Below are 25,488 nucleotides of genomic sequence, written 5' to 3'. Positions count from 1 at the left end.
TCAAGAATCAAACACTTAACTGACTGAGCCACCCAGGCATCCCCCTGATTCTTTTATTTAGAGACAGGCAAGCACTCTCTTTTAGAATAATTAATAAATTAAATATTTAAATAATCACAAATTTAGGGTGAGGTGGAAATGGAAATAAATGGAATATTAAAATAAAATAAATGGAAAATAAAATGGAAATTAATGAATTTAATAAGAATCAATGGTGAAATGCAAAGACATGTTAAACAATATGAAGGTATGATTATTTGAAAATTAAAGATTAGAGGGGCACCTGGTGGTCCACTCAGCATCCAATGCTTGGGTTTCAGCTCAAGTTATAGTTTCCTGGATGGTGAGCTAGAGCCCTACATCAGGCTCCACACTATGCAGAATCTGCTTGGGATTCTCCCTCTGCCCCTCCCCTGCTTGTGTGTGCACTCGCTCGCGCTCTCTCTCTCTCAAAATAAATAAATAAATAAAAAGAGGGGAACTTGGGTGGCTCAGTCAGTTCATCATCCAACTTCGGTTCAGGTCATAATCTCATGGTTTGTGAGTTCAAGTCCTGCATCAGAGCCTGGAGCCTGCTTCGGATTCTGTGTCTCCCTCTCTCTCTCTGCCCCTCCTCTGTCTCTCTGTATGTTTCTCTCTCTCTCTCTCTCTCTCTCTCTCTCTCTCTCTCTCTCTCTCTCTCAAAAATAAATAAACATTAAAAAAAATTTTAAATAGAAAATTAAAGATCAGATAAGGCACCAGTATAGGACAAAGAGAAAATGAAGGTGTGGGTATAAAGATATTATGAAACTAGCACCAGATAAAGAACAAAATAAGTAAGTGACGGGAGAGAAAGTACTGTTACTTTAGTGATAACATCACAATAGAACTGTGCGAAGTAGAAGAAGCAAGTTTGAACTGGATCCGGCATTAAATCTCAGGGAAATTATTTCATGAGTAGTGTTAACTCAGAAGGTAAAAAGTGGATCAGAATCACTCATGACTTCAAAATCAAAGCCTCTACTGTTTCTAAAAGCCAAAAGTTAGATACAAACTAAATACTCTTTTAAAGATTAGCGACTGTAATCACAGTACTCCCAGACATTGTAATTCCAGGAGGCCATAAAAAAATTATATGCCTCCATGACTCTAACATTGAAAAATACATGGGCAAGTAGAAAAAGCAATTAAAATATAATCATACAACTCCTGGTTCAAAAAATATGGGCATGTGTATGTATATGTGCATAGAACAGTCTGGAAAGTAATAAGACACAATGGACACTAGAGCAGGTGATTGGTTTGCAACTAAGTTTTATCTCTTCTTTATTTTCTCATTTTTCTTGTTTTTTTTTTTTAATGTTTATTTATTTTTGAGAGAGAGAAAGCATGCATGAGCAGGGGAGGGACAGAGAGAGAGGGAGACACAGAATCCAAAGCAGGCTCCAGGCTCTGAGCTGTCAGCACAGAGCCTGATGCGGGGCTGGAACTCACGGACCACGAGATCATGACCTGAGCCGAAGTCAGCCGCTTAACCGACTGAGCCACTCAAGCGCCCCATCATTTTTCTTGTTTTTTAAATGAACAATGATTACTTTCATAATGAAAAAATATAAAAATACAGGCACAAAGTTTTACGAAAAAGAAAGAGAATAAGTGATTGCCTTTTTATATGCAGTGATGGGTTGGGGGTACTGCTTCTAGCAGAGGTATTAGACCAGTAATAAAATGCTAGAGACTTCACAAAAACAGAAGGTCGAGACAAAGATACAAACTTTGGAAGGAAAAAAACTCTAAACTACAGGCAACCATCATAATGTATCAGTCTCTATATTCAGCAAAAAAGGAGGGGGGGCAGATCAAAGCCACTCACTACATTCTAATGATAATCTAAGTGAAAAGTGGAAAGGACATAGTTTATTAAGCACATTCTATGTGCCAGATACTTTCACATAATATCTCCCTTAATCTTCCTAACAACTTGCAAGGTATTCCCTCTATTTTGCAGGTAAGAGGCTTAATTAAAGGAAACAAGTATGTTTCCAATGCTCAGTGGTCTCCAGAGTTCATGAGCTTTTCCCACTACACTAGGCTCCAAAAGGAGTTCTTAACACATAGTTCTTGAAGTGGTACAAGCTGAAATCTAAGATGTTCAAACAACTTCAGAAAGGACTCCATTATCCCTCTTAAGTACAAAATAAATATAGAATAGAAAGGGAAGAGGGGGAAAGGCAGCAAGGACTGATGTGAGGCAAGCTTTGTAGGCTGTGTTAAGGACTTGTGACTCCTAAGGGAAGCTGATTTTAGAAATGCTCCTTTTGGGACACCTGGGTGGCTCAGTCGGTTAAGCGTCTGACTCTTGGTTTCAGCTCAGCTCATGGTCTCAGAGTTGTGAGTTCGAGCCCTGTGTTGAGCCCCACATCAGGCTCTGCACTGGTGGTGCAAAGCCTACTTGGGATTCTCTCTCTCCCTGCTCCTCCCCTGTGAGCATGCACTATCTCTCTTTCAGAATAAATAAATAAACATTAAAAAAAAAAAACAAAGAAAGAAATCCTTCTTTCGCTTCCTGTAGGGCATGACAGTGGTAAGGCAATGACCAAACAAAAGCTGTAGCTTACATAAGTTACCAGAGAGATGGAGAAGAGAGCAAATTTAAGAAGTATTCAAGAGATAGAACTGACAAGATATCCTGATTGATGTGATGATAATTCTTCTTTTTGACCCAACAACCATATGAACTTAACTCTAAACTTACTTATATATAACTTCACCACTAACAATCTTTGAAGGCATCTCCAATTTGGGGTCTTGCAATTTCACTTCTTTCTTACTTTTTGCCTTTGTAGTACAAACCTATCTACATGCATTTAAATATTAAAAATGGTTTGTTCCATCAACTAGTGAAACACAATAGAGTATTATTTGGCAAAAAAAAATGAAGTACTGATACATGAGACAACGTGGTAAATCTTGAATATATTATATAACTTAAAGAACATAGTCATATACAGTATGATTCCATTTGTATGAAATATCCAGAATAGGCAAATCCAAAGACAAAGTAGACCAATGGCTGCCTACAGCTGGAGGGGGATAGCAGCATTGGGGATGACAGCTAAAGAGTAGGAGTTTCTTTTTGAGGTGATAAAAATATTCTAAAATTGACTGTGGTAATGGTTACACAATTCTGAATGCACTAAAAACCAATGAAACCACTCCATAAGTAGGCAAAGTAATGGTATGTGACTTATATCTAAATAAAGCTGATATTTTTCTAAGTATTTTGGGGCAATATTTATTGAGTATGATGTGCTCAGCAGTAAGATGGGCACAGGATGAGCAGATAAAAACAACAGGATATCAGTCCTGAAACAGCATGCAATCTACAAAAAATAAAACCACTGTAAGCCAACTGGTTCCTATCCGTAGGATCTTCCACACGGTTCTGTGCAAAACAATCTTCTCAGCATCTTTAACAAAAAGTGCTTACCCAAGAAACACATACATTTTTCTTTTGATTTTTAACTCCACAGAGGTATTTATACACTAAGATAATATTCCAAGTCACTGACAGAAAGGTTATTTAATCATACAGTTAAAGAACATTCCCTATGAAAGATTTAATTCTGCTGTTTAAAAAAACTCCCTGGATAAAACATTTCTAGAGACATATGGGCACTGTAAAAAAAAAAATTGAACAACACTAGCCTTACATTCATGTCTAGGCATATAACATCTAGTTCAACGTATGCTTTTATTTATTTGGATTTAATGGGGTTCATTTTCAGGTTTGTTCTTCAAGCAGGTATCTTGGAATGGGTCTAAATGCCAAAGATCTGAAGATCTAGATTCCAGACCTCATGTCATCAGGGCTGGACTGATTTTCAGGGGTGGTGGTAATAAACAAGCAGCTTATATCGACAAAATATACAACAGGGGCACAGTAGAGGGGACATACCTTTTTTTAAAGTTTATTTATTTATTTTGAGAGATTGTGTGTGTGCGTGCATGCAGGGAAGGGGCGGGGGGCGGGGAGAATCCCAAGCAGGATCCACGCAATGTCAGCACAGAGCTGGACTCAGGGCTCAATCTCATGAACTGGGAGATCATGACCTAAGCCAAGATCAAGAGTAGGATTCTTAACCGACTGAGCCACTCAGGCACCTGGACATACCTTTTTATTGCCCTAAAGAAAAGTTTAAAAATTTAAATACAAATACATTAATTGCAGCAATATTTAAAATAACAAAAAGCTGGAAACAACCTATCTTTCAAATATGGGGGCTCTATAAATAAATAATGGCTCATGACAGAATGCTATATGGCCATCAGAATTCATATTTAACAACTACCCCCCAAGGTTATGAAAGCAATTAATGACTTTTATATTAAGTTCAAAATGTCAGTTACAAACTAGTATACTGAATATCATCTCAATTTTATAAAATTAAAGATGCATTGAAAAAAATCAGGAAGGTTACAAAATCACAAGTAAGGTTATCTCTAGGTGCTATAATTATGAGTGGTTTTAAATTTTTGTTAGTTACATACAAGTCAATTTTTTTAAAATAAATTAGTATTTCTGTTATGGAGGGGCAGGAATCAAACAATAAATTTGTAGTTACTTCTCATCTTCTCATCAAAGTAAACTGAAGAAGAAAAATGTGGGGGTTTTTTGTTTTTTTGGTTTTTTAATTATTTTTGAGAGAGAGAGAGCGTACATGTAAGAGGGGGATGGCAGAGAGAGAGGGAGAGAGAGAGAATCTCAAGCAGGCTCTGAGCTTCCAGGACAGAGCCCCATGCAGGGCTCAAACTCACAAACTGTGAGATCATGACCTGAGCCAAAATCAAGAGTCTGATTCTTAACTGAGTCTCCAGGTGCCCCAGTAAGGAAGAAAAATGTTCTGGTCCAAAAATGAGGGTTGTGATTATCTGAGTTTTACTTGCCCCAAGTTTTAATATATTAGTCTTCCAATGTGCCGAGTTTTCTCTTTACTCTGGGCTTTTACCAATGTCGTTCCTTGTGCCAGGAGGATTTTTAGCCCCATTTCCTAGACCCTTTCACTTCACCAGGCTAACTCTAAAAAAAAGGAAGCAGAGGTGTCACTCTAGTAAGTCTCTGGTACTACATGTGCTGATGGACCGCTGGGCTTAGGGTTCCACAGCATTTATCACAAGGTCCTACCCACTTTAAGATACTCTGAGGGCAAGGAAGAAGTGTCTCTGTTTTGTTCACCACTACATCAACTATACTTTGTAGCATACAGTATGAATTCGATAAATAATTTTGAAAAAAAAAGAACTTATGTATTGATGGATCAATTAAGAAGCAAATATTCTGTCAGAGACACTGAGCATCCCTAATTCTTAGAAGGATTTACTCTAAGTAAAACAGGGGTGTGTGTTTCGTGTAATGAGAACATCAGAGTATAATCGTTCAGTAATATAAGCAAAAGACAGGTCTTAGGTGCTCCTGTTCACAGAGTCTGTAAATGTGAAAAACCTAGTAGAAAGTTAAATATATCCAATCACAGGCTATTAAGTATGTTAATGTCTTAAATACACCATTGCAAATAAACAGAAATAAGGTGCAATTAGGGGAAACAATTAAAATAGAATTATACCATATTTCTTGAACTTGGTTCCCAAAGATCAGATTCAGATGTTGCTTTTATTCAAAACCTTTGAAAAAGTAAATAAAACATTCTGCACATTGTTCACTATAAATCTTACCATTCAAATTAAATCTAAACATAAACATAACCTTAAATCCTCCTCTAGTCCTACAAATATTCAGTCCTACAAATAATCAAAATCTAACTTCTAGGACAACAATTTTTCTATATGAGTACAATATTTACGCTGAAGAGATATGTTATGCAAATCACAGCGACTTACACTTATGTTACATTTAAGTTTACTCTTGTGTGTATCATAAGGTTCAACAGTCTATAAATTTACCTAAAGCTGAGGTTGCCTATGAAACAATTATACTATTTAGGACACTTTTTTAAGTAAGCTCTATGCCAAACATGGGGCTTGAACTCACGACCTTGAAATCAAGAGTTGTATGCTCTACTGAGTGAGCCAGCCAGGTGCCCCCAGGACATGTATAATATTGATTTAGGTTTAAGATCTATTTGGGAATAGCCAATAAAAGCTTCAAACAATATGCACTACTTTGTATTATTTACTTTGGCATGTGATCCTAACAGCTATACAACAAACCTGAATTAAGAATTCACAAATTAGATCTCTACTTTATTTATACCACTACTATATTCAATCTTCCTTCGATGATGTCTAGAAATGTTAAAGTAGATCAAATAAAATATCAAAGCCATGTTAAAACTAGATCATTACTAACCTTAGCTATGCAACAGCCCAATTAGCCAATTTACACTGATAATTTTCCAAATAAATTTTTAATATTCATCAAAATCTTTTAAATTTTTTGGATACACAAAAAACACTAAGATTTTTCAATTTAAAATTTCAAACACAAAGTGATAAGTGACAACTGAACTAGCAGAATGGCATCCAATTTTTTTTTCCAATAAGTCGGACACAAATTCAAAATTTTCGGTTGAAACAAAAAAATCCTTTTTTTTTTTTTTTAAATTTTAGAGAGAGAGACTATGTATCAATGGGGGAGAGAGGTAGAGGGGACAGAGAGAGAGAGACAGAGAGAATCCTTTTTTTTTTTTTTTTAACTTTTTTAAATGTTTGTTTATTTTTGAGAAAGACAGAGTATGAGTAGGAGAGGGGCAGAGAGAGAGAGAGAGAGAGAGACAGACAGACAGACAGACACAGAATCTGAAACAGGCTCCAGGCTCTGAGCTGTCAGCACAGAGCCTGATGCGGGGCTCGAACTCATGAACCGCAAGATCATGACCTGAGCTGAAGTCGGACGCTTAACTAACTGAGCCACCCAGGTGCCCTGAGACAGAGAATCTTAAGCAGGCTCCACAGCCAGCACAGAGCTTGATCCCACGACCCTGGCTGGGATCATGACCTGAGCAGAAATCAAAAGTCAGGAGCTCAACTGACTGAGCCACCCAAGTACTCCTACAAGAAAAAAAAAATCGTATTCAAAGAATGGAGGAAAGCACTACAGGAAGAAGAAATAAATGTGGCTATGTTTCTAGTCCGAGAGACTCTGATGCTGTACTGTTCCAACACTGGAGACACTGAGAACACAGCCCCAGTTCTAGAGTTGCTCACATTGTGGTGGGAGAGATGGATAATAAGGTTCAGTGTGTTCAGTGAGTTGTTCTCAAAGGTCTTTGTGGTAATCTGGTGCTACTTTTTCACGGAGTACATGGGACACCTACCACCCTTGAAAATAAGTTAAACAAAGCACTTATAAGAATTTTTTTTAAATCTAGTCTGGAGCATTACAAAAATATACAAATAAGTGTCCCATAGGTATAAAGCAGTAGGTACCTTAAGGAAAAGATGGCAAAACAGGAGGCATACCTGGGAAACAATATGGCTAGAACACAATATAAAAAAGACCATCAGCGAGAGATGGAGGTGAAGATAAGCTCGCCTATTCTTTTTAAATTTTTTAAAATGTTTATTCATTTTTGAAAGAGAGAGACAGAGTGCAAGCAGGGGAGGGTCAGAGAAAGGAGACACAGAACATGAAGGAGGCTCCAGGCTCTGAGCTATCATCACAGAGCCCAACGCAGGGCTCGAGCTCACGAACAATGAGATCATGACCTGAGCCCAAGTCAGATGCTTAACCGACTGATGCCACTCAGGCACCCCTAAACTTGCCTATTCTTAAGGAGATCCCTGAACACAGAAGGAAGGGCTTATTCTGACCAGAGAGAGTCTGTAATGGATGAAGTTTGAGAGCTGAGCAGTGATAAAGTCATGGTTTTAAAAGTCTCCAGTGCCAATGAATACACTGCCCTGGAGGGAGCTTGAGGGTAAACTGGCCAAATTACATAGCCAGCTTATACTAGGGGAGTATGACTGAAAAGGAGTAAAGGAGTGATACGAATTCACTTTATAAACCACCAACCCCATTCAACTCCCCAGTAATCATAACAAGACTTTTATTGTTTTTTAACGAAGGGACAGTTCTAAGAGACAAAGCAACCTAAAACAATTGCCTTCAGGATTTGGCGGCAAATGGAGTGGGTGAACAAACAGGAAGAAAATGATCTCTCAGGTATTTGGGCCTGGTCTCCTGAGAGACCAGGAGAAAGATGGTCACTTGTAGAGGTTGGTTAAGGTTCCTGTGTACATGCTGACATAACAGTGCATTTCAGAGACAGCTTCCAATTTATTTTCTTGAAACGGGAATGCGCTTGTGTATTAGAGAAAGAACTAGAACCTTAAATTCGCCTTTACCAAACACAACTCTCCACTAAGTAAATGTGAGCCCACTGCAACATAAGACTAGACTGTCTAAGCCTTAAAGTATCCCTCTGGCAAAGTTTCTGTTGGGGTCTTTACCTCCTGATTGACACTGTGGATGAATAATTGTTCCCTGTCTTCAGAGATCAGAAATTAGAAAAATTAAAAAAAGAACTGGAAGGCCACACAGAAAGTAATTGGATCAGGTGACTAATTAAAGTGATAGAAGCTCTTACTCTATATTTCTTGAAGGGAACTACTCAAGAGCAGATGCAGGTTAAGTAAGACCTAAAGCTTATATGCTCTTAAAGAAAAAGCATGCAAAAATATATGCAAACTTCACAAAAAGAAATGACCATGTGAACACATGCGCTGGGGCCCTTCCCAGGGTCTTGAAGGGCAACTCGCCTCTGTGCACATGCCTTTATTCAGAAGAACAGTCCTGGAGCTCAATGGCCATCTGAGGAAACTGAAAAGAAGGTGGACAATCTCAAAAGAAGGTGGGCAACTTCTGTTGTGATAGGAAGAAGCAGACTTTCCTGGATAGCACCAAAAGAGTTAAAATTGCCCAAGAAAATGTAAGCAAAAAGAGATGAGTGGCTTAGACTGGCTGATTATCCCTACAAAGGTCTCATTTGACAGGGGTAAAATACAAAGAAAGTGTGTGCCAGTTTTTACAGAAAACATATGGGAACTTACCTGGGGAAATTTGCCTTCTCTTAAGTAAACAAGGAGTCTTTTCAGGTATTTTGAGTTGAAACTGAGAAGGACATTTTTAATTATAGAGAATGTGGAGAAAGAGTAACTCACTGGAGAATAGTGACCATAATGCATTAATATTGCATTAGGTGGAAAAGACTAGATCAGGAGTTAAATTTTTACATACAAAGACCACTATACAAGGGAGGGAGGGAGGAAAGGAGGGAAAAAGGGGGAAACAGAAGAAAAACACAGTCTCTATTTGAATAAGCTTACATGAGGGACTTTTTGTAAAAGAAGATTAATAAATGTTAAAGAAAATTAATTTCTTCCCCCAAATGTGGCTCCTCAAAATTAAAACAAATATGAAATGTAAACTGTTAAGGCAAAAGCTCCTTTCTCTGTCCCAGATGCCCTGTTCTATGTGAGTTAAGTGCTTGGGGCAAGCAAATTCAATGGTACTGTCTCTCCAGCTCTGAGTTCCAACTGCAAAGGGAGAGATGCCCTACACCAGATGTGGCGGGGTAAACTCTGGTAGGCATAGGTGGAGCAGGAAGAGCAAAATCACAATGGTCAGCACCCCTAAGGGAAGGTCTTTGATCTGTAGTGTAATAATCCCAATCCCACAGAGTCCCCATGTCCTCCCCATCCCAAACTCAACTCTCATCCAGCTGGCTGGACAGCTTCTCCCTCTGCCACTGCTACTGGAAAGAGACTATAAAGAGCAAAGATCGGACAAGGATCAAATAGGACAGGCTAGAGAACAGTAATGGTGATTCCAGGCTCCCTTGGGAATAATAAAGTAACAGTGGGGATGGTAAGACAGCCAATTAGTACATTTCCAGGCAAGAGAGAGTGGAGGCCAAGGAAAAGGATGGAATTAAACACCAATTTTGCCAGTCTGCCCACTTGGATGTTATTCTTCACAGATATGAGACTGACAAGCAACCAAGGCAAAGGTATAAAATTTACAAGAGTGGCAAGAACCCTGTAACTAGCTCTGCCTCCACCATTGCTCTATGATCCTGAGTGAGTCATCAGAGCCTCTCTAGACTTCCTTGCTCTTAACTGTAAATTTAAGAGTGAGGAAAAAAAAATAATCGTGTAATGGGGTGCCTGGGTGGCTCAGTCAGTTAAACATCCGACATTGGCTCAGATCATGATCTCCTGGTGCGTGGGTTCGAGCCCTGCATCAGGCTCTATGCATACAGCTCAGTGCCTGGAGCCTGCTTCAGATTCTGTGTGTGTGTGTGTGTCTCTCTCTCTCTGCTCTTCCCCTGCTCTCACTCTGTCTCTCAAAAATAAACATTAAAAACAATAAAATAATCATGTGACTCCCTCCCATGATAGCATTCTAGAATTCTAAGGACAGCATGGTGTACACAGAAGAGTGTGCACTTGGGGCGCCTGGGTGGCGCAGTCGGTTAAGCGTCCGACTTCAGCCAGGTCATGATCTCGCGGTCCGTGAGTTCGAGCCCCGCGTCAGGCTCCGGGCTGATGGCTCGGAGCCTGGAGCCTGTTTCCGATTCTGTGTCTCCCTCTCTCTCTGCCCCTCCCGTGTTCATGCTCTGTCTCTCTCTGTCCCAAAAATAAATTAAAAAAAAAAAAAAAAAAAAAAAACGTTGAAAAAAAAAAAAAAAAGAGTGTGCACTCTTGAGCCACACTGCCTGGATCTGCATTCCAACTCTACCCAAACTAGCTGTCTGACTCTGGGAAAGTTACCTTACCTCTCTGGACTTCAGTTTCCCATTTGTAAGAGATGAAAATCTAAATACTCTCTACCTCTTGGAGCTGTCCTGACTATGAAATGCTGTGTTAGTTGCAATTATGGCTGTGAGCCAATTTTCTATCCAATACCTTTTGGGTATAGGCCTTTGTATGGTAAATCACCTTTCCTTATTCATCAGAGGAGCAAATACACTGTCCACCGCTTCCCGGGGTGCTTTTCTTCCTAGACCAGAGATAGACATTAATCAAGCAGAGAATTCTCCCATTAGCCTGGATGCAGCCTGAGGACCTTCACTGAATTAGAGAGTGCACAGAAAATGAGTCAGTCACAGCCACATCTTAAATATAGATAATATTGTGTTCCTTTATCACTATACTTCCATCCCATACTGTTCAAACTGGTTCAAATGTACTACCCTCCAAAAACAGTTCAAGAGAACCCCTTTTGGTGGAAAAGGGAACAAGACAATCCCCATACCTATAGCTGGTTCAAGACTACAGAACAATGATTTACAGCTTCAGGGACCACAGCTTCTGCAGAAACATTTAAACTGCTATCTATGGAAAACAATGGGTAAGTGAGATGAATGCAGTTATCTGATACTATATGGTGAAGGCATTCTTCTAAAACATGACAAGTTTATTCACCGATAGTGCAATAAGCCAAAACAAGGCCTTGGGAGTAAATTCTTGATGATGATGTGATGGGATGAAGAGAAAAGGAAGCCCTACATATCAAGCAAGGTCAATGCTTAGCAAATTAGATTCTGGCAAGACATAAGGATAAGAATTTAAAGAAATCAACTCCTTCAATGCCCACCTCCTGATAGGCTTCACCTCAAGGTAATCCCACACTCAACACATCCAACATACAGGGTCTTCTCTTCCCCACCTGTTTTCACTCTTATACTCCCTACCTCAGTTGAGACCAACTCCACCTCCCACATACTTGTCAAACCAAGCCCTACCTTTGCAAGTCTCCTCCATTAGCACCTGACTAAATTAGAGTAACAGCCTCTACTCTTGGTCCTCTCAAATTCACCCTCCAATCAAATCTCAGATAATTTTCCTGCTTATAACCCAAAGGTTTTTACATGCAACAACATGAGTGAATCTCAACAGCATTACACTAAAAGAAAGAAGCCAGACCTAAAAGTTTATATACTATATAATTCCATTGATATGACATTCTGGAAAAAGTATAACTCCATAGGGGCAGAACGCAGATCAGTGGTTGCCAGGGCTGGGGGTGAGACGAGGGGTTAGTCACTCAAGAGCAATGAGGATTTTAGGAGGTGATACCAATGTTCTTCATCTTGACTCTGGTGGTGGTTACAGGACTTATAGCAAACAGACCAAACTACATACTAAAATGGTCCATTTTACTCTGTATAAATTATACCTTAATATAAAAGAAATTGGGGAAAACCCCGTGGACTCTCCCACTGCCTACAAGTTCCCACTGCCTACAAGTTCCATGGCACTGTTGATCTGTCTCATCTTGCCCTCCACATTCCAGCAAAAATCAACTTTTTAAAATGTCCTGCACTTTCCATACACAAGCTTCTCATCACTGTCTTACTCTTCAAAACAGCTTTTCCAAATTAACTCCTAAGCCCTCCAGGCTGTCTCTTTGCCTCTACCACCCATCAAATTCCCAAACTAATAAGTTGGATGCCCTTCCTCTAGGCTCTCATAATGCCTGATATTTCCCTATTACTGCATTCAAAGAAATGTACTATATATATTATAGGTATATGTTGTGATGTAATAATCTTGTCTTTCATCAATCAACTGAAATGTGAATTCTTTGGAAAATAGGACTACTTTTTATTTACATGTGTATATGCAGCCTGGCACATGGGAGACACTCCAAATCTGTATTGGAATACTTGTTTCATAAGGCATCACTGTATCCCCACCACTTATAAGGGTGCCCCTTGGTTCAATAAATATAGGCAGCTTTTGCTGCACAACCATAGAAATAACCATGCAAGCTGAAACCACACAAAGCAATCTTAATAATCAACAGGAAAAATATGATTTTTCTAGGACCTCTAACATTTTTAGGGGGTCAAAACATTAAAAACTATCAATTATACAGACACACACACATACACAGACACACACACAAGAAAATGAGAAAATATTTAGTGTATTGTAATTTAAAATAATCAAAACTTTGAGAATTCAAGTATTTTCTTCCTTTATAAAAAAAAATCAAGAGTTGTTTGTACTGTCTTCTTCTCACTGTATAATTTAAAACACCAAATGAGCATCTTTTGCATACCTCGGTGAATTGGTATCCTCCTAAGTTTGGGTTAGCTCCCAACATTTTATCCTTTGTGCTTCCTCTCTCTGGCAGTACCCCTCTGAGGAGTTCCTTTTAACATGAGTTTTTTTGCCAGCATCCTTTCCTCTGTTAGGTCTTCATCCTTTTAGCTATAACACCTTCTTAATTTGTGATAAGTTACCTTTCACTAAGCTCCTCTGGCTGCATATACAGAGTATCTACAACAGTGGCAGAGTTGATATTCCTGTGGTCAGCTAGTTTTCCAGAACTCTCTTTACAATTGGCTCAATTTCATTTCCAGTGTTATCAGTTTTCATTTCTTTGCTGCAACTTTGGTCTTTGTCGGACAATTCCCTCTTTGCATTATCCAATTTTAGATGTTATACGGGTTTTTCTCCCAGAGACAAGAAAGCAACACACCTACACGCTTTGCTGTCTTTTCAGGGCCATATAACAGGGTGTGCTAGTTGGACTTTTTACAATTATTCACGGTTAACACAATAAATGAAATTTGAACTTTTTGGGAAACTGGTGTTATTTAATTAACGTAATAACTGAAAACTGTGCATGTGGGGGCTGTAAAAACTAAGAATTATTTATATTTAATAAGTAAGTAAATAATTTTAGTAGTAATGAACTGGCTCACCACTGGGTGAAATTTAAGGAGTAGGAATTTAGGGGCGCATAGGTGGCTCAGTTGGTTAAGCATCTGATTCTTAACTTCAGCTCAGGTCATGATCTCACATTTCCTGGGTTTGAACCCCACATTATGGCTCTGTCTTCGCAGGTAGACATTTAAAAAAAGAAAAAGGAATGGGGGGCACCTGGGTAGCTCAAACAGTTAAGCATCTGACCTTAGATTTCAACTCAGGTCATGATCTCACAGTTTGTGAGTTCAAGCCCCACAAAGGGCTCCAGGCTGGGTTTGTGGAGCCTGCTTGGTATTCTCTCGCTCTCCCTCTCCCTGCTCCTCCCCAGCTCTAAGTAAATAAATAAAATTTTTTTTAAAAAAGGAATAGGGATTTTTGCCCTTCCCATCTACACTTTCTAGCTTATAACATCACAAAATCAAGCCAACTTCCTAACAATTCAATTTATAGTCAAGTATAACAAATTAGAGGAAAGAGTCAGATTATAATCCAAACTCTGTTACTAGTAACAAAGTTAGGTACTAACACTGTGCCTCTGTGACTTCCCCTATAAAACACAGTTAAATAGCACTTCCTTCTGCACAGGGTAGTTGTGAAGACTAAGGAAGAAACAGACTTTAAAATGTACTTTGAAAAATTCAATTAGATACCATTACATCAAGAGTACACTGAGTACATAACAAGCAGTATTGTAAGAGCTTTTCATGAATTTTCTCACACAATTCTTGTAACTATCTATAAGGTAAGTAGCATTATAGTCTCCATTTTACAGAGACTGAAGCACAGGGAAGTCAAATAACTTTTCCAAGGGCATGCAAATAGTAAGCAGAGAAGACTGTATTTGAACTCAGGAAGTAGAAGCCCATTGCTCAAGTTCTTCAAAACGATTCACTAACTTGTCTGCTTTCTCAGAACATAGAAGGACATGGTCACTGACAAGTGTAACACACTGAGTCCTAGAAGTTGGACAAACCGAATTTACTATGACTCAACACAGGAACCTTGTATTAGGACATTTTCAGGTTTCTGGCAAAAGGACAAAGACACGCCATGTCCAGAAACCCAAGAAGCTAAGCAGAACTATAAAAGGAGACACAAAAGTAGATGGGGAGTTCAAATATATTCAATTATTTTATGCTATTGGGTGGAAGCATAAATACCAGAAAAGTACTGAGAAACAAAATTCATTTTGCAAGAATAGTGAAGGAATTATATTTATCATGAGTATATAAAAAAGCAAGAGTGCCATAAAAACAACATATGTAGAATCAACAAACTTCATTGACATTTTCAGTACCACTGACCCTGAAAGTTAATAACACTGTTTGCTAAGGTCTGATTTCACAAGGAATTCCATATGGAAAAGAAACATGAGAGCCTAATAAGGATGTATGATACAAAAGCAAAGGGATTAGTTAACTAAAATAAGTAGATTCCTCTCAAAATCTAATCCATTCAGAAGGACACATTTAGAACATTTGTATCTCATTAGGGGTATTAAGTGAGAAAGAGTCTCAGCACCAAGCAGTCCTAATTATAATTCATCTTAGGAAATAAAGTGAGTTTTCTTTACTAAACAGGAAAGTATACTCTAAGAAGCAGCTTAAATGTAATAACAGGACTGTTGACAAAGTGAGACACCAAATAAACCTTACAGCCCAAAGGAATACCAACTAAAACCCGAATAACCACTCAAAAAATAGAATGTATTTTTAGAAAATTACCCGACACCTCTTTTTTCTCTTATTATCAATCCTAACAATCCAAAGCAGAAAAAAAAAAGGTCCTAAGGAAAGAGTACCCAATTATAAAGAACATAAACAAAATAAAGTAATACAAACCAAAAGCAAACATGTTTGTTCAATCACACACACCTTCATCAAGGTTCCATCAGTGGTGAAAACGAGATGGTTAACAAGAATATTCACTGGCAGAAGTGCATCTGCTTTGGGAAGGGGCAGTTGAAAATGTTTTGAATCCCACCAAAAAGGAATATTTGTCTGAAACAGAAAATACTTTAACTGATATATAGTGGATTATGTGACTTACAGATTTTAAGAACTACTTCACAGATGTGAAGGGAAGATAATAAAAGGGCATGATTAAAGCATTAGAAGAAATGGAGTACCTGGGTGGCTCAGTCGGTTAAGCGTCCGACTTGGATCAGGCCATGATCTCACGGTTCATGAGTTCAAGCCCCATGTCAGGCTCTGTGCTGACAGCCCAGAGCCTGGAGCCTACCTCAGATTCTGTGTCTCCCTCTCTCTCTGCCCCTCCCCCATTCGTGTTCTGTCTCTCTCTTTCTGTCAAATATAAATAAACGTTAAAAAAGTTTTTTTTAAAGCATAGAAGCATTTTACTGGATAGAAATTAGGTTGAGTCCAGGTAAGAAAAAATCGTTCGTAAGAGCTTAAATTATTAGTTCTCTTGTGGAATCAGTAAATAGGGTGTCAATGACACCAGCTCTGCCTTTCCTATCACAGTGTCCATCTTTGTGCTTGCTCACCGGCTCGGTAAGCATTACAGCCAAGCTCCAAGCCATAATTTGTTTTTTCATTCCATATTGGAGACTTTCACTACCCTCTCCCAGCAGACCTTCTCTTACAAACTACTGGCCAGAACTTAGTCACATGCCCATCCTTAGACCAATCACTGCCAAGGGAAACAAAATCATCACGACTTGACTTTTCTATTAGTCATCAGTTATCTTCCATTATTGCCACAGCTTTCCTGCTCCCATTCCCCACTCCCAGACACTTCAGAAGAGAGAGGTGAGATGGTTCTTAGGGTAGCCATCAGTATTGAACTCAATAGTTCGTAAAGATTCATAGAACAACTGTAAAAGGGCAGTTTTATGGAAAGAAGTCAACAGTTAACATCACTATGTAGGTCCCTGTGAGTTTACAGAACACTCCTCCACTAGACAATAGGAGCATCAGAATGTAATGAACTATTTTACTAGTCTTTTACTCATCTTACTAGTTAGATGAGTAAGAGTCAGTAAAGCAAAGTAGCTTTTAAAAAGCACAATTTCTCAGCCAACATCAATCAGAAGAAACTATGGCAGTTCTTTTCAATTTTACATTTCTCAATAAGCTCTAGTTCAGCTATCCTGTCCAACCTCACCTCTCTACTCAGTCTCTATTTAGGGAATCAGGGTCTGGGAAAACATACAGGTCTAGATGCATCAATCACTCCATTTTTTTTTAACTAGCTGTCTTTTAAGTAATTTTTCCCTTCCTAGAAAAGCAGTGAAGGTCTAATTATAGGAGCTTACTTGATTATATATATATATATATATATATATATATATATATATCCCCCATGCAAGACATCTTCCTGTATTTAAATTTTTGGTTATAGACTTATGATGAAGGAAACTTCAAATACCTTGAAAAGCTCAGAATGCAATGGTCTTCGAGGGCAAGACCATTCCTTCTGTATCTTAACTCTACAAACAGCATTCATCCTAAAATTGGAATCATTAGGGGGTGCCTGGGTGGCTCAGTCAGATAAGCATCCGACTTCAGCCTAGATCATGATCTCACCGTTCCCGAGTTCAAGCCCTGCGCTGGGCTCTGTGCTGACAGCTCAGAGCCTGGAGCCTGTTTCAGATTCTGTATCTCCCTCTCTCTCTCTCTGACCCTCCCCCACTCATGCTCTGACTCTCTCTCAAAAATAAACATTAAAAAAATTTAAATTGGAATCATTAGGCTGACACTCAAAGTAGGAATACAAACTTAAGAAACTTTTCTCATTTTTAAAAAAGATTTTATTTTTTAAGTAATCTCTCTACCCAACTCAGGGCTCAAACTCAGGACCCATAGATTAAGAGTTGCATGTTCCACCTTCTGAGCCAGCCAGGCACCCCCATTTTTAATAAAGTAGGCTCCACACTCAACATGGAGCTTGAACTCACAATCCTGAGATCAACAGTCACATATTCTACTGACTGAGCCAACCAGGCACTCCAGGACTTTTCTCATTTTTATTTATTTTTTTTAATGTTTATTTTATTGAGACAGAGCAACAGTGGGGGAGGGGGAGTTGGGGGGGGTGGGGGACAGAGGATCCAAAGCAGGTTCTCTGCTGACAGCAGAGAGCCCCATGCGGTATTTGAACTCATGAACCATAAGATCATGACCTAAGCCAAAGTCAGACACAACCCACTGAGCCACCCAGATGCCCCACTTTTCTCATTTTTAAACTAAACTGCATCACATCCTCCTTCTTGAACACATCTCATCTTTTCCTCAATGCTTTTGGGTTGTTCTTTCTACCTTAATACTTGCTTGCCAATTAATGCTCTAATTTCTGTCATTCAAATTTTATCAGAGGAAATTCAGGGTCTATCTCACATGCCCCTTTTCTTCCATGCCCAGGGAGAGTTCAAGATTTTGAATCATTCTTCACAGGGTTTGCTCACTATCCAACTCTCAAACTCCCTGAGGCCTTTAGCAGACCCAAGAAAAGATGCAACCAATGTTCTATTAAAGTCCCCAAAAGTAATGAGACCAAAAGGTCAGCTGACTATAGTTTAAAATAGGACCACTGGGGTGCCGGGGTGGCTCAGTTGGTTAAGCATCTGACTCTTGATTTCAGCTCAGGTCATGATCCAACATTCACGGGTTCAAGCCCCGCCTCAGTCTCCATGCTATCAGCGCAAAGCCTGCTTGGCATTTTTTCTCCCTCTTTGCCCCTCACCTGCTTGCTCTCTCAAAAATAAATAAATAAACTTAACAAAAAAAGAACAGGACCACTGCTTGCATGTTCCCTCACTTATTATTTTTTTCCCCCCTTTAAAACAGTGCAGATGGAAAATACTCAGTAAAGAAACTAGGAAGGCTCAAGAGAAGATGGTAAGGAGGCATCCACATCTGACTGGTTTCTTTACATTCCCCGAGACACCTGATCTGCATGCATCTACACACCACAGAAAAGACACAAACTAATTCTGGTTTTAAACACACACACTCACACACACACACTCCAAAAGTCACTGCGATGCCAGAAACATTTGGGAGACTGAGCCATCTGATGACAATTACAGGAATCTTGGAAGGGAAAAGAATGCTCAGGGAAGGCCAGACGGCCCTGTAATTATAAATCCTACCTCAGCCCCGGAGTCCTCCCCACACCCTCCACATCACTGCCAGGGAATGGTAGATGGTGATGCTTCTACTCAACATTCCCAGGCCAATCCCAGAGGAGAGGCATGCTCACACACACCGCTTGAGAGAGCACATGATGATTTTGGTTTGCTCAGTTTACTCATTAGTGAAGACACTTCCTAATTATCATGAGTTTGGTTCCCAAGGACTATAAGACTTTTAGTAAAAAGATAACTGAAAAGGCAAACCACTGAAAAAATTAATATGACATTATTAATTAATAAAACTTTTTTCCAAGTTCCTTTTATTCATTGAATTGATCCTTGCGGAATTCAGGGTAGGGGACTGGGAGATAAGAGTAGTGGTTGGGAGGCACAAAGAAGCAAATATTTACTGAGCACCTCTCAGAGCAAGCTGCTTTCAGAATTAAGAAACCTTGTGAAAGAGATGGCATCCCAGTTCAATGACAACTAAAGCTCAGAGAGGCAATGTGCCCAGTCCCAAGCTCTTAAATGAAGGCAGTTGGCTGGAAACCCAAGCCTACCTGACTCCAAAGCCCACACTCTTTCTACTAAACTACACTGCTGGAGACTGACTGCAAATACATCAGAGTTAGATCTAGTATAAGCCAAAGAGGCATTCACCAACACTACCTTATCAAGGCACAAATGACTTAATTTCTTTCTTCTTACATAATTCATATAAAGTATAAAAAGTGAGTTGCAGGTAATTCATAGAAAGTTTAAAAACTTTGTAAGAAAAATTTTTACATTATGTTTAAGGGAGAACAAGCACACACACTAGTGAGGGGGGAGCAGAAAAAAGGAGACAGAAGATCCCAAGTAGTCTCTGGGCTGACAGCAGAGAGCATAAAACTCAGGAACTGTGTGATTATGACCTGAGTTGAAGTCAGATACTTAACCAACTGAGCCACCAAGACGTCCCTATTTGTAAAAATTTCTAGAAATTGTTATTAATCTACCCAGAGAACAGATAATGCTATTTTTAGTCATTTGGTACATTTCCTTCCAGAATTTCTTCTTTATATATATCTTTTTATGTGCCACAAAGTTGGCATACTATTTATAGTTTTGTGTCCACTTCTTTTCAATTAATGTATTGTGAGTATATTCCCATGTCATTAGAAATTCCTCAAAAGTCTGATTTTTTCAATAATTACATCAGAATATATTTTATAACTAAAGTCTTCCAACTGAAAGCTCTGTGCCGACAGGATTAGGAAACTTAAATACTTGAAATATTACATATTCCATGTAGATGTCTAAGGAAATAAGGAAGTATAGGAGACTGCTGAGCCATGAATCATGATTCCACAGAATCCCTGCTGTTAAAAGGATGCACTTCAGTAGAATCACATTTGACAAAATACAAAGTTAGAAATATTACCAACCCATTTTACACAATGTACTAAATTAAAAATTACGATTGTAAACTATCAATTATCTTCTACCAATGCCTTTTGTGGGTCAGTATAGAAGTCAAAAGTGCCAAACATTGTGCAGTCTTTTTCTTTTGTTTTTTTTGGTTTTTTTGTTTTTGTTTTTTTTTTAGAGAGAGAGCGAGCGACCATGAGTGAGTCGGGGAAAGGAGCAGAGGGAAAGAGAGAAAGAATCTCAAGCAGGCTGCACACTCACCATGGAGCCCAACGCGGGGCTCAATCCCACAACCCTGGGATCATGACCTGAGCTGAAATCAAGAGTTGGACACTCAACTGACTAAACCACCTAGGTGCCCCATGGAATCACCTTTAAATACAGTCATGATAAACTGGGCTTCTACAACATGTCACACAGCAAAGAACTGTTCAACTACCTTATAAAACATGATAGTGGTAATAGATAGCAATACTAAGAAGTAAAAAGGAAGAGGACAGTGATGGTAGCTTTCATTCTTTAAGTCTTACTCTGTGTCAGTCACTGTTCTTAACTCTTAATATAGATTTTTTAGACTTAATCCTTTCTAAATCCCATGAGGTATCTTATCCCCATAAAGTAACAAGCAACTTGAACCCAGAAAACTTGAGATCAAGTCCATTCGTGGCTCTGATGATCTGCACATAGTTTCTTCTCTCTAGGTATCTAATATAATCACTGTATAATGGAAGGGTTGGGGCTGACAGCAGTGTAGATTAAATGAGCTCTCATGTACTGTGGATTTGACAATCACTTGAAAATATATATAAGCCTCTCTTAACCCACAGCAAACACACATCACTAAATAATCATGTCACTAAATCTCATTATGGGCTCACAATCTTTCACAGCATAGCACACTAGGAAGTTATGAACAATCAACCCATGGTTAGCTTTAAAAATGAAACCTCCTTGGGGCACCTGGGTGGCTCAGCTGGTTAAGCGTCCGACTCTTGATTTTGGTTCACTCAGGTCATGATCTCACGGTTTGTGAGTTCAAACCCCAAGTGTGGAGCCTGCTTGGGATTCTTTCTCTCCCTTTCTCTGTGCCCCTCTCCAGCTCTCACGCACAGGCTCTGTCTCTCTCAAAATACATAAATAAACATTAAAAAAAAAAAAAAAAAAAGAAACCTCCTTGGCCACCTAAGGTGTGCACTTGGTAAGAGTGTCACAAAAGTCCAAAAGCTAAAGCTTGCTAATTCTAGAAATTTGAACCCAAGATGAGTGCAGTGTGTCAATTATCTAGTATCCAGCTGAAAACTCTTGAGAAACTGTGTTTTCCTGCCACCCTGAAAGCTGGATGACCTAAACAAAAATATATCCTTACCAACATTTGCCCAGGACAACCAAAAAACAAAGGTCTGCCACGGTGGGGCACAAAAATCCAAGTCAGTCCCAGTAAAGAAAGGAAACTATCCCACCAAAGAGAAGGCTGCCTCTAGAAGTAAAGTGTGGGATATATCCATCGGGGCCTAGGGGAAGAGGTCCATATCTTGATTTTCATGTAGCCCAGCTCCCATGTATTAAGTTAATGGTTTAGAGCTCAATGAAAATAATTACCAGCCTGGCTCTGCAATCCATCAATTTACCCTGAGCATTCCTGCCGATTCTTTCTTTGGTCTCCAGGACCCAAGAATCCCTTTCGTTGATCTGGAATATGAAGGAAAGGTTGGTTGTTACTAGTTTCTCTCTTTCAATTCTAAATTTCTGCCAAGTAATTAGGAAAAGAAAATGAAGCATTATTTTTGAGTATTTTAATGTAAGCTATGGGGGTGTTAAAACAGGCACAGCCTCTCACAAAAATAAGATTAAAATCATACATCTTTGACCTCCCCTCATCTAAGCAGAATGGACAAATGCAATTTGCCTCTAGGCTGTGAACTTGGGGATGTGATCCAAATCACCTCCATTCAAATTTAGGTAGCTTGCCAAGAGTAGCTTAGTCAATAAATGAAACATATATGGATTTACAAAAGACTTTCGTATGTTCCCTGAGAGATCCTAATGGAAGGCATTATTACTATCCCCATTTTACAGATGAGGACAACAAAGTTCAAAGTTCAAAGTACTAGCCCCAAGATCACACTTAAAAAGTAGGAAAGCAATCTTCTGGGTTCAAACACCTATCTTCTATGCATTTTTTCCAAACAACTGTAGCATGTTATGTTTAAAGAAATTCCTCCAACTAGAAGTAACACTCAAAACTAAGCTAAGGACTTTATGAATCATAATGAAATCTTAAGCATATCCACCCAGCAGGCAGGTATTCATTTTGCACTGTCCACTAAACTATATAAATATGACAGAGGAAATTGTGAAATTATCTCACAATTCCTCCCACCACCTTGTAAATCCATTTCCACTGCACATATGCACTGAATGGACATCATAAATATAATAAACCTATGCCACAGAATACATATATACGTGGGAGACAGAAGGTAAAGAACCACGTGGCAGTAATGACAATGGTGAGCCCTTTCTGCCATTTAAGTTATCAACACAACTGCTTCCTTTGGTCACCAGCAAACGCCATGAGAAGGCAGTCTGTGACTCCATGTACTACCAATCCAAAGCAGGTAGCTCTAAAAGCTATATAAACATCGACAGGGCTGTTTGTTATTGCCCAGAACCATGGTTCCAGGCTCTGCAATTAGAACAGGCAATGTTTGACTCCTTAGGCATATGAAAGTCTGCTAAAATATACATATATATTTTCCTCGTTTTTGATTCTATGAGCAATATACTCTAGCTGCAGAAAATCTTGAAAGTGTAGAAAAGTGTAAAGAAACTGAAATTAGTCATAATCCCAGCACCCAGAGACAACAACTGATGACATACTGGTCTATTTCCTTCCATTTTTTTCTCTGACATCAAGACTATTTAAAATATTTCCTTTTTTACAGAAAAAGAAACTAGTTTCTTCAGGGAAGACAAGGAAAATACAGCTTAGAAAATTTTAATTCCATTATATTTATAAATAAATTCAAATTTCTTGAATAAAATTTTAATGATATAACTACAGCAAAAAATAACTTAAAATCCTTTGGAAAAGCTCAGTGAGGCCACCATCTAATACCTCCCAGTTCTACACCCACAAAACCAGAAGAAATAATAATCTATAACGAGCATAAATAGGTACTCTTGTGAAAAGCGTGTTTTATTTTTCCAAATCTTATTGTCTAAAATCCTTTTTTTCATTGAAATTACTAACCCTATTATCCTGACTGGGTTCAGGATTCACTACCCCAAAATAAAGTAGGCTGGCATACTGAGTATCTTAAACTGAAGGAGTTTGAGAAAATGGTAGAAGCAGGAAGGTCTCTCTACCTTCCCCTGGCCCTTCCTGCCTGAAACAGGCCATAAAACCTTCATATACAAGGTGCCCTCCCTACACTCAGAGGAAAAGTGCATCCTTATCTCTGAAGACAAAGGGATGCAGAAAAGAATTCTAACAAACAGGCCTTGCTAAGTTTCTCTTGGTTTACTACAATTACCTCACACTCTTACCCTATATCATCTTCCTCCACAACCATGCACTCTTCATCAAATCTAGCATAAAATAATCAGGTCTGTATCTTTGGGTGTTTATTTCTTACAAAGGTTTCCATAAACTTTTTGTAAGTCACATAAAACTTACATTAAATAAATTAATACACTTTTCTCCTCTTAAGCGGTCTTTGTCACTTTAATTTTCAGACCCAGTCAAGGACCTTAAGGAGGTCCAGGAAAACTTATTCCTCCTGTATAATCTTATCAGTGAGAAAAGGAACTTCAGCTCACCCCAAGAAGAAACTACGTAGAAAGGAACATATGGTCCTGCTGTCTTCTCAAAATTCCACTTCTAGATACAAAGGAAATGTCATTTAAGTATGGTATATAAGAGGCAGTTGGGTGGCTCAGTTGGTTAAGCCCTTCATGACTTCAGCCCACGTCATGATCTCATGATTCGTGAGTTCCAGCCCGGCATCGGGCTCAGTGCTGACAGCTCAGAGCCAGGAGCCTGGCTCAAATTTTGTATCTCCCTCTCTCTCTGCCCCTACCCCACTCATACTCTCTCTTTCTTTCTCTCTCTCTCAAAAATAAACAAACATTAAAAAAAATAAGTATGGTATATAAAAGCCTTTTCTGCATATTTATATAACCATATGTAATATGTATACAACTGTATCTTCTAATATGAAACTAACAGCTCAAAAGGAAGGCCATCTGTACCTAACAAAATTGAAAGAAATCTACTTTTCACATGGAAAAACAGAGATTCAAATGGAACCAGTGACCTTGATAAGGCTAAGAATAGTCATTGGAATGAATATATATATATATATATATATATATATATATATATATATATATATATATATAAAATATAGTAGTATTTTCATTGATTATGTATTTCTAAGGCACCTATTTAAGAAGGGCTCATATAGAACAAGTACTTTTGTACTAGTTACTGCTAGGTAAACACAAGTTTTAAATAATCTTCAGTGCAACAGACCTGGAATTTTATTCCCCACAGCCTAGTGATTTTAAATGCCCTGTGACCCTCTTAAGCATTGCCAACATCAACATCTGGTACCTGGCACAAGGAAAATAGATTCTAAGAGGTTTTTAAAAAAAAAACTTTCATTTTCATCATGTGCTTTAAACATGTTTCTAAGGTAGTTCTTTTTCTCCTCTTTCTGATACACAAAAAAAGAAACTATTCCATCAGGCAGCTGCATTATGTTTTTAAGCAGAAGGGAAAAATAACTGCCAAAAAATCCAGTTGTTGCTAATGTTTTCTCATCTTCCCCCAGAAGAAAAGATTATATGCAATATAATAGAGGTCTGAGACCTGAATGGATAAAAGAAAACCCGAAAAAGATTGTAATCATCTCCCCACAAACACATACACTTGCAAAAACAATTGCAGAATTCAAGGCATATCCCCTAACACAATTCTCTGGATTTCTCTCTGCTACTCTTTTCTTCCTCCTTTACCTTCCCGTGTAAGGCTTTTTATGAGCTTCAAATCCTCCAAAGATTTTAGCAAAAACAATGATCACATTACTGATAATCAAGATACTCATTAGCTTTAAATTCAAACAAAGCTTATTGGAGAATCTCAAAAGAATTCAAGCTCATTCATCAAACTTTAAATACTAACCCAGGATATTTTAAGTGACTTTTAAAAAGTAAACATGGTGATAAGCAAAACTGACCATACTTGACAAAGAAAT

At 38.6% G+C, this 25,488-nt stretch overlaps 1 protein-coding gene across 11 annotated transcripts in view; it reads right to left on the bottom strand.

Moving 5' to 3' along the window:
- Positions 1-25,488, bottom strand: part of BNC2 (basonuclin zinc finger protein 2) — a 441,927-nt gene that overhangs the window by 343,599 nt on the left and 72,840 nt on the right. For 8 of the 11 annotated variants that reach the window (XM_058695265.1, XM_058695283.1, XM_058695282.1 and 5 more), the window contains exon 2: positions 21,827-21,916. The exons of the other annotated variants lie outside the window; for them this stretch is intronic. In XM_058695265.1, coding sequence (XP_058551248.1) covers positions 21,827-21,916 — 90 coding nt within the window. The remainder of the gene's footprint in view (positions 1-21,826; positions 21,917-25,488) is intronic. 11 annotated transcript variants of the gene reach the window in all.

This window comes from Neofelis nebulosa, chromosome 12 (genome assembly GCF_028018385.1).
Source record: "Neofelis nebulosa isolate mNeoNeb1 chromosome 12, mNeoNeb1.pri, whole genome shotgun sequence".
Taxonomy (NCBI): Eukaryota; Metazoa; Chordata; class Mammalia; order Carnivora; family Felidae; genus Neofelis; species Neofelis nebulosa.
This window is presented reverse-complemented; position numbering and strand designations above follow the sequence as displayed.